The sequence below is a fragment of the Eulemur rufifrons genome, chromosome 23, assembly GCF_041146395.1.
Source record: "Eulemur rufifrons isolate Redbay chromosome 23, OSU_ERuf_1, whole genome shotgun sequence".
Classification (NCBI taxonomy): domain Eukaryota; kingdom Metazoa; phylum Chordata; class Mammalia; order Primates; family Lemuridae; genus Eulemur; species Eulemur rufifrons.
This window is the reverse complement of record NC_091005.1, coordinates 10,694,269-10,710,121: the sequence shown is the minus strand read 5'-3', so window position 1 is coordinate 10,710,121 and position 15,853 is coordinate 10,694,269. Positions and strand designations below refer to the sequence as shown.

General features: G+C 53.8%; 1 protein-coding gene across 3 annotated transcripts; it reads right to left on the bottom strand.

Annotated features, from left to right (window-relative positions):
• Positions 1 to 550: 550 nt before the first annotated feature.
• Positions 551 to 9,571, bottom strand: CA7 (carbonic anhydrase 7). 3 transcript variants are annotated; one of them, XM_069456440.1, is made up of 7 exons: positions 9,459 to 9,571; positions 6,760 to 6,957; positions 3,559 to 3,677; positions 2,666 to 2,761; positions 2,498 to 2,560; positions 1,828 to 1,983; positions 551 to 1,315 (listed from the first exon to the last, which is right to left on the bottom strand). In XM_069456440.1, the coding sequence occupies exons 1-7, from the start codon at positions 9,496 to 9,498 to the stop codon at positions 1,193 to 1,195; spliced, it is 795 nt and encodes a 264-aa protein (XP_069312541.1). In that variant the 5' UTR covers positions 9,499 to 9,571; the 3' UTR covers positions 551 to 1,192. The 3 variants fall into 3 exon arrangements, with proteins under 3 accessions (XP_069312541.1, XP_069312542.1, XP_069312543.1); XM_069456441.1 differs by lacking the exon at positions 9,459 to 9,571 and adding an exon at positions 8,779 to 9,141; XM_069456442.1 differs by lacking the exon at positions 9,459 to 9,571 and adding an exon at positions 8,965 to 9,141.
• Between the last annotated feature and the right edge of the window lie 6,282 nt (positions 9,572 to 15,853).

Below are 15,853 nucleotides of genomic sequence, written 5' to 3'. Positions count from 1 at the left end.
TCTTCTGGGCTCCACCTCCTAAATCTCTCTCATGCAGCCCCTGATCCCCCCTCCACCACCATGTCCCCTCCGTGCTGGACACTGGCCACCACTTCCTCCCTGCTGCCACTCCTGCCTGCCTATCCATAGGGATCTTCCCCATTTGCACGCCCGGTCCTGCCCCTCCTCTATGACAAACCCTCAATGGCTCCCTGTTAGCCTGAGGAGAGAGTCCCAGGCCCTCCCCTAGGGCTCTAGCCCCACCGATCCTTTTGAGCCCCGCAACCGCACTGGCTCCCCCTCACCTCTGAGCCTGCACACCTGCCTTTCCCTCTGCCTCACACAAGCTGTTCTCTTCTCTCTGCTTTGGAATACTGGCTGGAATTTCATTTTTTCACCAAATGAGATAGGCTACCCCTTTCCTCTGCTCCCATAGCCCCTGCCCTGTCCTTTGTATAACTCTCACCTGCTCGGTACCCACATTCCTCCCAACATAACTGCGCTTGACTCAGCACTGTGGCTCCCCAAAGCCTAGAACAGTCCTCCACACAGCACAGACACTTGATCGGTATTTGTTGCATGAATTTATTAATTAAACATGGATGGATTGTTATGTAGGTGGCTTTGGTGGCTGGGTGGGGACAAGGGGAGATACTACATAAGGTGTAGCCAGGGCCTGCCTGTGGCAGCAGGTGGCTGGAGGGAGAAGGCCATGCCACCTCCAGCAGGCTGGGTGCTGATTTTAATGGCCTGGCAGTGAGGTGTGCACATGGCAGAGGCCTGCAGAAGAGGTAATGCCGAGAGGGCAGCTCTGCCCACCTCTAATTATTGCTTGAGTCTTTCTGGCAGTGCCAGCTGCCTGCCCCAGGGAGCTCGGTCTCATCCATCACAGTGTGAGCTTAGGGTGGGGCTGCTGCCACTGCCAGTGGGGAAGACAAGAGGAGGTTCCCAGGGGCCTTTGGGTCTTGGAGAGCAGAGGCAGCCCCAGGCTTGGACCCTGCTCAGCTCCTGTCCTTCCTGTTCCCTGGGCAGCTGAAGGGTTCCCCAGACTCTAGGGTCCCATCAAGGAGCCTCCAGGGTGGCCAAGGAGCAAGCTGGTTGAAGAGGGGTCCACAGCACCCCCCAGGCAGGAGCCTCAGATGGTTTGGTGTCTGCTGACATGGAAGCCCTTGGGAAGATGGTGCCCTACTGGCCAGCTGGGCAGGTGGGCAGCTCAGGCCCGGAAGGAAGCCTTGACCACGCGGCCCTTCAGTGGCTGTGGTGGCCGGAAGTTATTCACCATGTGGATCCTCTCATCGTCCTCCGAGGTAAAAAGCAGGCTCCGGAACTTCTCCATCTTGAGAAAGCAGAAGGGATGTTCAGGGCAGAATGGGAGTGCTGTGGTCCTCTGTGACCCCAGATGCATCATCTGGCATACTCTACCCAGCCAGCTGTATTCCTTTCTCCTCTTGCCCCTAGGGCTTGTCCCTAATCTCCCCTGCTCATTTACCTCTTGGGGATCCCAGCTGTAGTTACTTATTCACTAAGGGCCTCTGAGCCTGGACCCTGCTCCACCCAGTTCTGGTTCTAAGCCTCTCTAGGTAAGACTTAGCAAATGTAGCATTCAGATTCCAACAGAATAGGGGTGGTCCCAAGATCCAGGGATCTCCTCTCCCAGCCTGTGTCTAGGTCCTAACGATTAACAGTCAAGCTAACTCCCAACCAAGAATCTAAAAGTTTATTAGCAAAAGATAGGGGGGAGCCTTGATACGGGACCACAGGCTGTGGGCTGCTGGCTGAGAGAGTCACCCTGCCTGAGTTGGGCCCTGGGTGCCACATGCCTCCACGCGGTGCTCTGGGAGGACTCACCTGCCTCTCAGAGACGCGGATGGGCTCCCGGAGCACAATCCAGGTGACACTCTCACTGAGCGGGGGAGTCGTCAGGGAGCCCGGGTAGGTCCAGTAGTGCCGGCTGGCGGGCAGGAGGCACTTGGGGTTGAAGCAGCTGAACTGGGCCTTGGTACCCTGGGGCAGGGTCGGGGAGCCCAGGAGTCAGCATCCCTCCCACCTGGACCAGACCTGCAGCTTCCCCACCCATTTCTATCAGCAAGATTTAGGTTTCTCCATGGTCCATTGATGCAAATCATGGGCAAATGTCTGTGATCCAAGATGCCATCTCCCAGCCTAGCCGGGCCCTCTCCGTCCGTTTGCTTGTATGTAAAAACCGCGGTTCCCGGAGCTCTTTGGCCACTATGCGCCCTCCCTTGCCTTTGGCTGCCCTCAGTGATGCTGCTTGTCATACCACCATTCATGTGACAAGCATCTTCTCAATCCTATACCACTCGGGTCACATGACCCTGACGAAGAGTCAAGTGCAGGGTCCTTTGGGTGCTGGCCACTACCACCCCCCCACCGCCGGGCTCAGCGAGGGTTTGCTGCCAGAATGAGGGAGAGGATGGGCCTGCTCCGTGATCCAGCCTCTTCCTCCCACCCCATCAGGCTGCTGCTCTGGGCCAGAGGAATGGACCCCTGGTCTCACCTTAAACCGAACCATGTAGAGCGCGTCCGTCAGACGGTTCATGCTGGGGTGCTCATCCCCCGTCTGTCAGGGAGAGGGCAATGTGAGCCCAGAACCCACTGTGTTCCAGAACTAGGGGCAGGCCAGGCCTCCCATGCCCCTCCGGGCCCCAGGGGAACCACCACTCACTTCCAAAAAGATGCCAACCACAGCTAGGCCGTCAGGTGCCGAGGCCGCCTCCCCGAAGGTGCTGTACTTCTTGGCGTTCCAGTGAACCAGGTGCAGCTGTAGGGGCAACAGCACCCCGGTGCTTAGCACCTCCAAAGGGCCATGGGACCTCTGATCCAGACTTCCCTCATTCCCGGCAGATTTCTGGCCTCTTTGCCGGAGGGGGAGACTGTGAAACCTCCCAGGCTTGGGATCCTGGGGGGCCCAGGAAAGCCCCAGAAGGCCACAGTAGCACCTGCCCCATTCTGGGCCCAACCTTCTCCTGAGCCTCAGGGGACTCAAAGGAGAATCTAGCTCAGGCCCTGCCTTCCAGTGAACTAGCTGTGAAGTAGAGAATGGCCATCCAGGGTGACACCTCCCAGAGGAGGCTGTGCCTGCAGTTAAGTCTGGGAATAAGTAGGGGGTTATCAGATGGCAGCTTTGGGGAAAGGCATTCCAGGCAGAGAGAACAGCATAGGCCAAAACTTGGAGGTATGAAGGAGCCAGACGTGGACAGGGTATTCATCCCACGCAGCTCTGTGTGGGAAGAGATTGGGTAGAAGATGAGGCCAGGCAAGGTTAGTTCATGCAGGGCCTTGAATGCCAAGCTCAACCTTGAGTGGTTGTCAGCAAGGGTGTGGTGGTCCTGGATTGGCCCTTCGAAAACTCCTTCTGGACACAAAGACCAAGATAGCAGTGGGCAGGGTTTAGGTGGAAGACCCTGTGCTGGGGGTGGGTGGAAGGGGCCTCTCCCAGAGGTCCTGGGTGTTCTCCTCTCCTCTCCAGAGCCCCACCTAGGCACCCCCAGCCCCTGACTACCCAGCTGCATGCTCCTTCCCCAAGTGGCAGAGGATTCAGGTGGAGGAGGCCCTTACCTCGCTGGGGAAGGACTTGCCGTCCACTGTGTGCTCCGAACCTGCGTTGTGCTTCTTGCCCCAGTGGAAGTGGAACTGCTTGAGGCGGTAGGGCCCTTCCAGGGGGCCCCCAGTCACCACTGTGGGTAGAAGTGGGGCGTGTGGCAATCGGTGGGAGAGGACTCACACAGCCCAGTGGGTGGCAGTGCCAGGACCAGGGCAGTAGTCCAGGAAGAGGATACATTTTTGATTTGGAAAATTCACTGGGCTGACTGGGCTTGGATCAGTCCCCACCAGCTCCCTCAGCCCTTGAGCTGGGCCAGGGCAGAATCCTGACAGCCTGCAGGTGGCAGAGAGATCTGGGACTGACAGTGTACAGCTCTCCATCTGGCTGTCTTCCTCACTCCTGCCTGCCCTCCCATGGAGGCTGGAACCCTGCCTCCCAGGCCCCCATTACTGCCAACAATTAGGCTTCCCATGTCTGGAACCCTGACCCAGAGCTGATTCAGAGGATTATTTTGTTTAGTCCTCATAATAGCCCATGAGGGGCAGAACCTATTATTATCTGTATTTTATAAAAGAGGAAGCTGAGGCACAGAGAGGGCAAGGCATTTGCCCAAAGTCACACAGTAAGGCACTGAGCTAGGGTATAAACCCATATCTCCTATTTCTGGAGCCCAAGCCCCTAATTCCCAGGCTGCGCTGCCTCCCTAGAACATGGAACCTCCTCTAAACTTGGTGTTTCCCCAGAGGAGGAGGCCAGCTCCTGAGGGTCCCCACCTTCCCGGCCAGGCCCAGGTGCCTCCAGTGCTATCTCCCCCACAAATGACCTCTTTGGAGGGCCCCATTTGTGCTGGTTTTGTGACTTTCTCACCTTGATACCCGGTGAGCTGGGGCCACGCACAAGGCCTCCCGAGACTGATAGAATTTCCAGCTGAAAGGGATCTGGCAGTGAAGGGAGTCCCAGACAGGCCTGAATGTGAGCCCCTGGATCGGGTGACGGCCCCAGGCTCAGAGTTCCACTAGGTCCCTCCATGCCAGGTGACCAGGCCAAGGCCTTGCCCCTGTGGCCCTTTGAGAGGACGAGGACAGGATAGTCCAGAAGCCCTTCCTTCCTGGCCTGCCTTATCTGAGAAGCAGGGCCTGTCTCCCAGGGGACACTAAGGGGACAAGAAAGGGAATCTGTGGGTGGTGGCTGTGGGCAGGGCTCCAGCTGGCCTGTCCCATCCCCCTGGAGGCAGGAGCAGATGAGATAGGTCTGTGTGGGGCCCACCTTCTGAATATGCCCCACCCAGGACCCCACAGTGTGGTCTCCCGAGGGAACTCCCTCCCTAACCCCTTGAGCTCTGCTCCCTGAGCCTCCTCCCTCGGTTCGGACCATGGGGTGCTGCCGTCCGCTGTGCGCTCACTGTGTGTTTGGTACTCCACGGGCATCCACCCATTTGACCTCCAGAGCAACCCACAGTGGGTGAGTGGCAGAGCCCCAACCATCTCACCCCTCTTTCCACTGGCTCCCTGCACCCTCAGGCCTGAGAATTCTTTTTTTTTTTTTTTTTTTGTTGAGACAGAGTCTCACTTTGTTGCCCAGGCTAGAGTGAGTGCCGTGGCATCAGCTTAGCTCACAGCAACCTCAGACTCCTCGGCTTAAGCGATCCTACTGCCTCAGCCTCCCGAGTAGCTGGGACTACAGGCATGCGCCACCATGCCCGGCTAATTTTTTCTATATAGATTTTTAGTTGTCCATATAATGTCTTTCTATTTTTAGTAGAGACGGGGTCTCGCTCAGGCTGGTCTCGAACTCCTGACCTTGAGCAATCCACCCGCCTCGGCCTCCCAGAGTGCTAGGATTACAGGCGTGAGCCACCGCGCCCGGCCAGGCCTGAGAATTCTGGCAGGGGACAGGGGAGGGAGCTCCAGCCAGGCCTCAACATGAGACCCCAGCCCAGTGATCCAAAGTTATGACCCCTTGGGCCTTCCCCCACCCCAGTGGCCTTCACTGAGCTACTAATATCTGAGTTGAGCCCTCATTGCCCTTTGTAGGCCGTTAGAAAGGACATATAAAACAGCTCCTTTATAAACTGTCATCGAGGATCATCTAGAGCCCCATATTCCCTCTGCAAAGCTCTGGGTGATTTTCTTAGACTTCGGTATCAGGAAATACTTTGTTTCTCTCCTGAGGATCTATTAGACTCCCTCCCTTCTGCAGGAAGAACTATAACTGATCCTCTTTCTCTTTTTTTCCTAGCCTACCAGGGAACTCAGGACTAAGCAAGTAAGATCACTCTCCTGGTAAAAGGTCTGGCTTCCTTCATCTCTGCCTTTTGATTTTCTATTTGAAATTAAGTTTCCTTGAGTGCTTTCATTGTATTTGTGGGGAGGGGAGAGAGAGGGGCAAAGAACCAGTCACTTCCTTATACAGGAAACCAGTAGGTTCCCTCCTCACCCCACTCCACCACCACCCTCCCCCGTCTTCCCCCATGTAGGCCTTGTTATAAGGACAAAAATCACTTCCCTGAACAGCACTCCTGAGGCCTCTGCCTAGGAATTTATTGTGAAAGAACCTGGACCCTAATCCCAGGGCAAAGAGGTCTTAGAAGGAGCTTCTACGAGTTCCTACTGGCTTCCTTCTGGCACAAGATGGTTGGACCTTGGGATGAAGGGTGAATTGGAGAGTGAGATCTTTGGAGCTGGATGAGGCTTGTTCCGGCAGTCCCCAGCTCACAAGACTCCACTGGCCCATCTGAGAGGTGGGTTCTTACGGAGGAATAAATGAGCTACCTGAGACTTCAGCAAAGGACCTGGCACAAAGAAATTTTAGCTCCCTTCTCTCTCCCTGCTGGGCTTGGCCAGATCACACAGGGAGGAGGGTTTGGCTTTAGGCCACAAAGCAGGTCAGTGATGGGGCAGGGAGTGAAAACAAACCTGATCTGAAACACTAAATGGAAGGGAAGGAAGGGAATTGGCATTTCTTGAACATCTGCTATATGCCAGAACTCCAAACGTCACTTCTTTTTTTCATGTTTCCTCTCTATGACTCGAGAGAGTAGGTCTTATTGCTCCCATTTTATGCATAAGGAGACTGAGGCTCAGCCCAAGGCTTTAGAGCTGGTGAGAGGTGGAGCCTTCCTTACCGACCACAGCATGCTGCCCCTCCTGAATCTGCCTAACACAGGGTTAGGACCCAGAGGGGACAGGTACTGGGCTTTGGCAGGGGCCACTTACCGGTTCGGTCATCGCTGTCATTGAAGTCTACCTGGACAGAGTGGCCATTGTTGGTGATGCTGAGGGACATGCAGGCCTCATAGGAAATCTCCAGTGGCTGGAGGCTGGGTGAGTACACAGCCTGGCTTGATATGATATTGATAGGTGATTGGCGGTCTCCCTGGGCAATGGGATACAGCTTGTGCCAATTCGAGGGGCCTGCAGGTGGGGAGGGGGGCAAGGACTCAGGCCAGCAAGGATCTCTGGGCTGCAGGCTGAGGACACCCAGGGTGGACGGTGTCCTTGGCATCCTTTCAGAGGTAAGCCCCTGCTTTGGAGCTGCACAGCCTGGAGTTCCAGTCCCTGCTCTGACACTTCCCCTCTCAGCCTCCATTATCTTGTCTGTGACATGGCTTCACCAAAACTCGCCTCCCAGTGCAGACAGGAGGCTCAGAGAGGTCATGCATGGAAGGGAACATAACACAGCTGCAGGCTCAGGGGCAGTTGTGAGTAGTGAGTCCCTGCAAACCCCTAATCCCAACATTAGTTCAGGGAGGCTGCTAGGTGTTTGAAGTCTCTGACCTGACTATCACGTATCTCGCCTCTTCCTGCACTTTAGGCAATTTAATATGAGTGTTTGTGACAATAATAGCAGAAACTCATATGAGGCTAGCTTTGGCTCTGTGACACATACTTGCTTCTCACAACTATCCTGTAAAGTCGAAACCAGCATGATCCCCATTTCATAGATGAGGGAACCGAGGGCCACTCAGACATGTGTGTGCACACAGGCTCACTAATATAAATACACAGCATGTGCATGTAGTGCCCCCAGGTGCGCTCCCCACGCATGTGCCTACAGGTCTGTAGAGATCCTCATATGTGCACGCACATGTGCACAATGACCTGGGCTCACCAGGCCCAGAACACGCATGTGTACAAACACACGTGCAGCCCTGCAGACTACATCTAGCATACACATATGTACCCTCACACGAAACACCCCCTATTGGAAACCCAAGTTTGCAGGAAGGGACCACAGCAAAACACATGCCCATGCACACACACACACACACACACACACCTGCATGCACACCCACGGGCACCCACCACCTGCCTCCCAGAGGCTCCATCTGCAGCCGAGAGGCTCAGCATCTCCCTGGGGAACATCCTGAGATGCAGCCTATTTTTAGAGCTACTGCCGGCTGGTGCTTCTCCCCCTTTTTGGCTTCTTAAGTTTTCCTGAGAAAACAGCAGCAGGTGCCGACAGAGCTGTGTCCCCAATGGATGACTCAGAATTGTGGCCCGGCCCCGCTGGGTTATTTTTGAAGCCCTGTGAGCACTGCCGCATGTCGGCACCTCTGTCCTCTGTCCTTCCCTGCCTCATTGCCCCTGGACTGGAAGCCCTGGTCTGGCTGGGTGAGGGGCAGGGCAGGCCCTATGGGACACTGGATGCTTGCAGCTGGTGGGCAGGACTAGCAAGAAAGGCTGGAATCAGAGGACTCTGACTCTGGGGGAAGCACCCAAGAGTGGGTACTGAGGGAAAGACGATCTCCCACGGGTTCTCTCAACCTGCCCCTTCTCTGCCTCTTTCTCCATTTCTGTTGGGCTCTGTTGCCTTTTTCTGAATGTTTCCAGCTCTTGCATGCCCAGATCTGGGGTTTCCCTTCCAAAATATGCTCCTTTCTCCTTGGGGTCCCAGAGGAGGCCAGAGACGCCACACACCTCCCTGACTCCCTCTGGTCCATTGCAACTTTCTATCTCCCCAGACTAGTCCAGGACCGTCCCACCCTCACAGAGTGACTGCCTCTCACCAGAGAAGTGGGGCTGGGGGTTTCTTCCCACCACCACTTCCTCTCCTCCCCACCCCCACCTGCCCTGTGCTGTTTCCCTCCTGACAGCCTGGATCTCCGGTCGTCATAGTTCATCTCGGGGAACTGGGGAAGCTCTTACCCCACACCTCCACCCCTGCTTGGTAAGAAATGGCCCAAAAGGGAGCTGATCTGCCCCAGACCCACACTCAAGCCACCTGGCTCTCACCTTCTGCCTCTTCTCCTCCTAAGGAAACTGAGGCAGGATGGAGGAGCAATCTTCCTGCTCAGAACAGGAGGATAGTATGGGCCACCGGCTCCCACTCCTCACACCCCGATGTGCTCAAACACCCTGCTCAGTGTAGACAACCAGACACATGCCTGCGCCCTCAGGTACCCCATTCCCTTCACGTACCGGCCAACAAGGCAGCTTGGACACTTCAGCGGGGAAACTGTCTCCCGGGGACACTGCGCCTTTGCCCACGCGGAGCCCAGCTCCCCCGAGGTCCCCGCACACACGCCGTGCGCGCTCCCCGCACAGACACCCGCGCACAGCGCTCCGCCGCGACCAACCCCCCGCTGCCCTGGGCCACCTCCACGCGTCGCGCACGCCCGGGCAGAGTGCGTGAGTGTCGGGGCCTGGGGCCCAGCGGGCAGGGCAGTCAGGGGCTGCACGGAGGAGGCGTCAGGACGCGCTCAGCTGGTAGGTCGCTCGCAGGCGGCCGGGCCAGCCCGGGCGCAGGGTGGACTTTGCGCCCGGCGCAGGGGCACAAGGGCTTGGGTCGGGTTTTGGGGGCTTCACGGGAGAGGAGTCCCGGTCCAGCCTGGCGGGTGGGGGCTTGCGGATCGGGGAAACCGGCTGGCGCGAGAGTCGGGGCGAGTCCAGTTGGGTCCGGGGTCTGCGCCTACCGTCGTCCTGGCCGTAGCCCCAGCCGTGGTGGCCGGTCATGCCGCTGCCGTCCCGCAGCCGTGCACCTGCCCGCTCGGCTCGGTCCGCTCGTTCCGGCTGTGGCACCGGCCCCGCTTGCTGCCGCGGAGCAGCCTCTTAAAGCAGCGGCAGGCGGGAGGAGCAGTTCCTGGGGGACCCGCCCCCCACCCCCCAGCAGGGCCAGAGAGGCCGGCCCTGTCCCGCCCTCTCCCGCCCGCAGGTCCCTTGCGCCCCCAATAGAGATGGGGGCAGGAGGAGGTAGACCTCTGCCCCCACCCCTCTCCTCCACCCTGGCCAGACGACTCTCCCTCCTTTCCCCCAGCACGGTACGGACTTGGACATGAGAGGCCGCCCATGCTGAGGGCCACACCGTTTCCGACATCGCATCCCCTCCCCAGGTTTTTCCCTGACCTGTAAATGCCGCCACCGCCACCGGGGACCTGGGCTCTGGGCCCTGAGTTGGGTTGGAAAGTCCCCTTGAAACTACAAACCGCACTGACCATCAAGTGTCCAGAACTGGAGCTTCCTCCTTTTGCCAGGTGCTGTCACAGGTGCTGGGCCAAGCTTTGGATCCTTCCTGTGGTCTAACCCTCCAGCTACCCTACGACGTTGAGTGCTTCCAGTAGCCCTATTTGACAGAGTAGGGGACTGAGGCCCAGAGAGGTGAAGTGACTTCCCCAAGGTCATCTAGCCAGTTTGTCTCACTCCAGACACCATGGGTTTACCATTTTTCCTTGGTGCTCGGCAAAGGGGGTCCTGTGGGTGTGGGGATCCGGGAGCCCCAAGGTAGATGGGAGGCTAGCGCTGGCAATCCAAACCCTTGGCCAGAATCCCAAAGCGGGTGCGGGGAGGAGTGCCATCAACCAATGGTCATGGGACAGACAGACCCACAGACACCAGCTGGCTTCCCCATGAACCAAGTCTGAGGCCCTGCCTCCCACTCTCCCTCTCATTTTCTCTGCTGCTTCCTCCTTCTGCCCATCCCTCCACAGCCTGCTGTTTGTCCCTCCTCTCCCTGCCTTCCCATGACCTTCAGTCCACCTGCTGGGAGCTCAGGCCTCCACCCTGCACTCAACCTCAGCGCCTGCCGTGGCCCAGCATTTTCCCACCCCCAAGCCCTGGTCCTTGCTGTGCCCTCCACCTGGTACGTCCTCTGTCTTCCACCCATGGTGGCTCTAGCCGGCCCAATCTGATTCATCTTAGGATGTGGCCTTGTGCCAAGGATAGGGCTTGTCTCTAGCTAGGCCTCAGCAGGCAGTTTTGGAAAGACAAACAGATGGGTGGATGGAAAGACAGACAAATGATCCCACCCAGGGCCCTGTACCCAAAAGGAGTTGAAGAGCCATTTGTAGAATGTCTTCTAGTTTAGCACATTGACTGCTGCACTAGAAAATTTTTTTTCCCCCTTGGGGCCGTAGTGTTTTACTATGAAAATAGTATAAAAACTTACAAAACAAAGTGATCCTTTCTAATTTAATGAAAAATTTATTATTTTTTATTGTTTTCTCTGCGTGAGTTATATACAACTTGAAAAATAGTTCAGGTGGCTCCCAAGGTAAAGAGATGTGTGAGTTAGATATGCTTCACGATCTCTGGGCTCAAAAGTGGCGTGAGTTAAATACAACTCACATGGCAGTTACTGTGTTAGACCATGACTAGAGGGCACTGTTTCAGGCCTCGCTCATGGTGGACCTTGTGAAGGAATCTGCCATCTTGTGTACTGCCTGGCTCCCCTGCCTCTCTGTGTCTGTCTCAGTTTCCCTCTCCCAGGCCCTGAATCCCAGATAGAATTGGAGAAATTAATTGACAATTGTTTGGCTGGGCCAATGTCAGTGACAGCCCAGGCCTGTGAAGATGCTCCCTGAGCCAGGAGTGGGAAGGGGCCCTTAATATAAATCTGACCTTAAGATGGGGACAGGAGACTATGACAGAGATACAGGGGTAGCCCCCAAGACCAGCATGTGACAGAGAAACCAAGGCCCCAGGTCTCTGAGTCAGAAATGCCATCTACAGGTCAAGAAGACAAAGACATGCCTCTGGGTGAGGCCCGGGGCCTCTGTCTGTCTCTCAGAAGAGCCAGCCACCCTTCTCCTGGGGGAGCTGCAACACCCTTGGGGATCTGAGGATGGCTTGACCTCCACTGACCTACTTCCTCCTCACAGCGACTCAGACCTTTTCTGTATTTATTTATAGTACTTAAAAAATAACATTGGAATTCTTCATATAGTTTTGCATCCAGATTCATCCACACAGCAACCCTGGGGGGCGGGTTTACCCCATTTTACAGATGAGAGAAGCCAGGCCCAGAGAGGTTGACTGATGGGCTCCAGGGTGCACAGTGAGTGACTGAGCAAGGATGAAAGCCTGGGACTGCTGGGTCCATTGGTCAACATAGTCTGCAATTACAGGAAGGGGAGGAAGTGGATTTTTAATTTGATTCTCATTTGCATATGCAAGTCTTCTCTGGAAGGGCTTAAGAGAAGCTAGACAGAGTGTTTACCTCCTGGGAGGAGATGGAGACCAGACAGGAAGGGTGGGTGAGGATGTGGAATAGGGGTGGGAAGGACACTTTTTACTGCTACTCCTTTGTACCTTTTGAAAGAATTGAAGTATGTATTACCTCTTTAACAACCAAATCAAAGGTGATCCACTTCTTTCCTTCCAGCAAGCTGTCTTTGAGCTATTTTCTCTAGGAACTGGGAGCTCAGGCAAGAGGGAGGGGCCAACGGAGTTTGCCATTCTCAGGTGAAGCCCCAGTTGCCCCAGCAGCCCACTCAGGTCAACTTGGGGGAGCCTATGCCCCGTCTCAGGCGCCTCCAGTCTCAATTACATGCTGTCTTTCAAGGTGAATTGATTTCTCTGCTTGAGAGTTTCCTCTTTGGTCTCATTGGCGTCACTGGCTCCTGGTTTTCACTATTTCTGGGGGAAGGGAGAATGGGGGCTCTGGGGAGTCCAAGGAAGGCTGAGGGAGGAGGGTGTGAGCAGTTTGCCAAGCCATGCCTGCCACATTCATCCAACAACCTTGCCAGGCTTCACTTCCCTTCTTGATGAGACAGTGCGGTTTGGTCTACAGCAAGGTGATGAAGAGATTGTTCCTGCCCTGCCTGCCTCATGGGGACCCCTGTGTGCATGCTTTGAAACTACAGACGTCCACTGATACACCAACAGGCAGAATCATGCCTCCTTCTCACTATATGTTATGTACAGGGCCAGTTAGCCAGTTTAGAGGCCCTGTTCTTTGTATTTTTAAAAAGATTCCCATTCCAAGTGTGTGCATATATGTGTGCATGCAGTAGGATGGAATGAACCTGGGCTGTGGACCCAGAAAGACCTGGGGTTGGTTCCCGGCATCACTGGTTGTGTGATCTGGGGCAAGTTGCTTCACCTCCCTGAGTCTGAGTTGGCTTTTTTCCATCTGTAGTATGGGAATAGAGAGTGTAGCAGGTTAGTAGGTGGTCAGATGAGGGGATGTCTATAAGATTCCTGGTACCAAGGATACATGCCTCAGACCTTAGGACCCCTGCTTTTTCCCTTTTTTCTTAGCTTGTTGGGTACATTTAAAACCTCAACCATTCCTTTTCCCATTATTGTAGTGACACCTAGTCATTGCAGAAAATTTGGAAGAATCAAAAAAGCATATAGAAGAAAATTAAAATCACTGGCCACGTCACTACCGAAGGATCACCACTGTTAACATTTGAGTGACTGTCCTGCCAGGCTTATCTGATACAAGTTGAGTATCCCTTATCTGAAATTCCTGGGACCAGAAGTGTTTTGGATTTCAGACTTTTTCAGATTTTGGAATATTTGCATATACATAATGAGATATCTTGGGGATGGGACCCAAATCTAAGCATGAAATTCATTGATGTTTCACCTTAAACACATAGCCTAAACATAATTTTATATAATATTTTAAATATTTTTGTGCATGAAACAAAGTTTGTGTACCTTGAACCATCAGAAAGCAAAGGTGTCACTATCTCAACTATCTGTCCTGTCAGTGCCCAGAAAGTTTCAGATTCTGGAGCATTTTAGATTGGGCTTGCTCAACCTGTATGAGTAGTACTTAAAAAACAATTGGGATCATAGTTTTGTGACCAGTCTTTTTCTTCTAATGCCCTGTGGTAAACATTCCCTTGGAGAACTTGACACTTAAGATTCACACACTGCTCTGGTGTATGTGTTATTTTCACTATTGTAAATAGTACTGCAGTGAACGTCCTTATTTATACATCATTATGTATGTCTGATGAATTCCTTGCAATAAATTGCTAGTAGTACAGTTACCAAATCAGATGATATATACATTGCCATTAACATATTTTAAAATGTAGAAAGTATGGTGGAAATAGTTTCAGAAATGTATTCTTTCATTGAACAAACTTTATTGAAGACTTATTAGATATCAAGTGCTGGGCCAGGCATGGGTGATACAACTGTGAGCATTATAGACCCACGGCTGCCTCAGGGAGTTTGTGGGGTTGGGGAGAGAGGCAAGAGATTAGCCAATGAGCACAGAGTGAGGATGGATGGGAGGGACAAGGTTAAATAGAGAGGGCTAGAGGCCGAGGCCTGGGAGGGTGTCCTGGGTTGTGACTCATTCTTACTGGCTGGTCTCCCACAGATTATAATTTCTACTGGGGTAGAGCTAGCCCCCAAATTCCTGGGATCCCAAAAATCCAGTCTGCCCAGGTTGAGACCATCCAGGATGGATAAAATAACAGACCTTAGCTGGGGTCTGGCCAGATCTGTTCTTATCCCTTTACCACCTTTTAATTTTTGGTACTTCACTCTCCTCTCCAAGCCTCTGCTCTCTGTAAAATAGGGTTAGCAGCAGTATCTATTGCATTCGGTGGTTGTGAGCACAAGAGGTGATGCACATCAAGGGCCTGCCTGGCATGTAGTAAGTGCTCAGTAAACCAGGGTAGGATTGTGGTTAGGGGGCCCAGTTTTCCCACCTATTCAGTGGGAGGTTGGCCTAGGTCAGTGGTTCTCAAACCTGAGCCTGTATCAGAGTCACCTGGAGGGCTTGTTAAAACAGTTTCCTGGACCTCACTCCAGAGTTTCTGATTCAGCAAGTCTGGGATAGGGCCCAAGAATTTGCATTTCTAACAAGTTTTCAAGTGATGGTGATGTTGCTGGTCCAGGACTACACTTTGAAAACCAATGGCCTAAATCAATTAGGCCGTGGCTTCCTGGTCTGATACCTTTGGTCTTCTGCCTTCCACAGAAGGAAAAACTCACAAGGGGGCCCTGAGTTCCTTGATGGCAGGGCTTGTGTGTGATGAGCTTGCACTGCTCCAGCACAGGCACCTTAACATGCTTTTATGGGTTGAAATATATCCCACCTAGAAGTTATTGAAGTCCTAACCTCCTAGTACCTGTGAATGTGATCATATTTGGGAATAGGGCTTTTGCAGGTGTAATCAAGTCAAGATGAGATCATTAGGGTGAGCTTTGATCCAATGAGGCTCATGTTCTTGAGAGAAGAGACACAGACAGAGACATAAATGGAGAATGCCACGTGACAATGGAGGCAGAGATCAAAGTGCTATAGCTGATTGCCTGCAAACCACCAGAAGCTAGGAAGAGGTAAGGGAGGATTCTCCCCTACTGGTTTCAGGAGCACAATCTTTGATTTCAGATTTCCGGCTTCCAGAATTGTAAGACAATAAATTTCTCTTGTTTTAAGCCACCCAGTTTGTGGTTCTTTGTTATGGCAGTCCTAGGAAACTAATACACTGAGGTATCTTTTTACAGACACCACCAACACAACCTTTTCAAAATTATACAGGCAGTATGACTCCCCCCACGACCCCTCACCAAATTTGGGACTGTTTCCTTTCACGCAGTCCACAACTGCAGTGAACATGAGAGGCCAAGCAATGAACTCTCCCCTGCCATCTTTTGACCTTCCTGTATTCCCTGGGCGTATTTTATTATCCCTTATATTTCACCTGTCCAACTGGAGAAGGAAATGTGACAGCATAAGCCCAGGATGAGGTGGGAAAGCATCATGCCTCTATTTCCCATTAGTTATGTTCCATGGGAGCCGGGAAGGCATGGGAGGGTGTGCCCCCACCCTGGTCCTGGAGACAGCACCCAGGGGGAATTGCATTCATCATTCCTGCATCATTGCCATCAAACTGTGCCCCCTCCCTTGTACCCATGCCATGGGATTGGAGGTGGTGATCTGTGCTCATTTTCGCCTTACTGCAGGTGATCATTAACCTGAAGGTGCCTGTAGGGTCCGTGAGATTCAGGGGAAGGAATCCTCACCACCCTCCCAGCTGGTCACCTGGTCCCCAGCGCCCCCATCTCTCTTCCTCATGGGGTAACTTCTTTCCTTGGCACCCATCCCCACAGGTCAGGG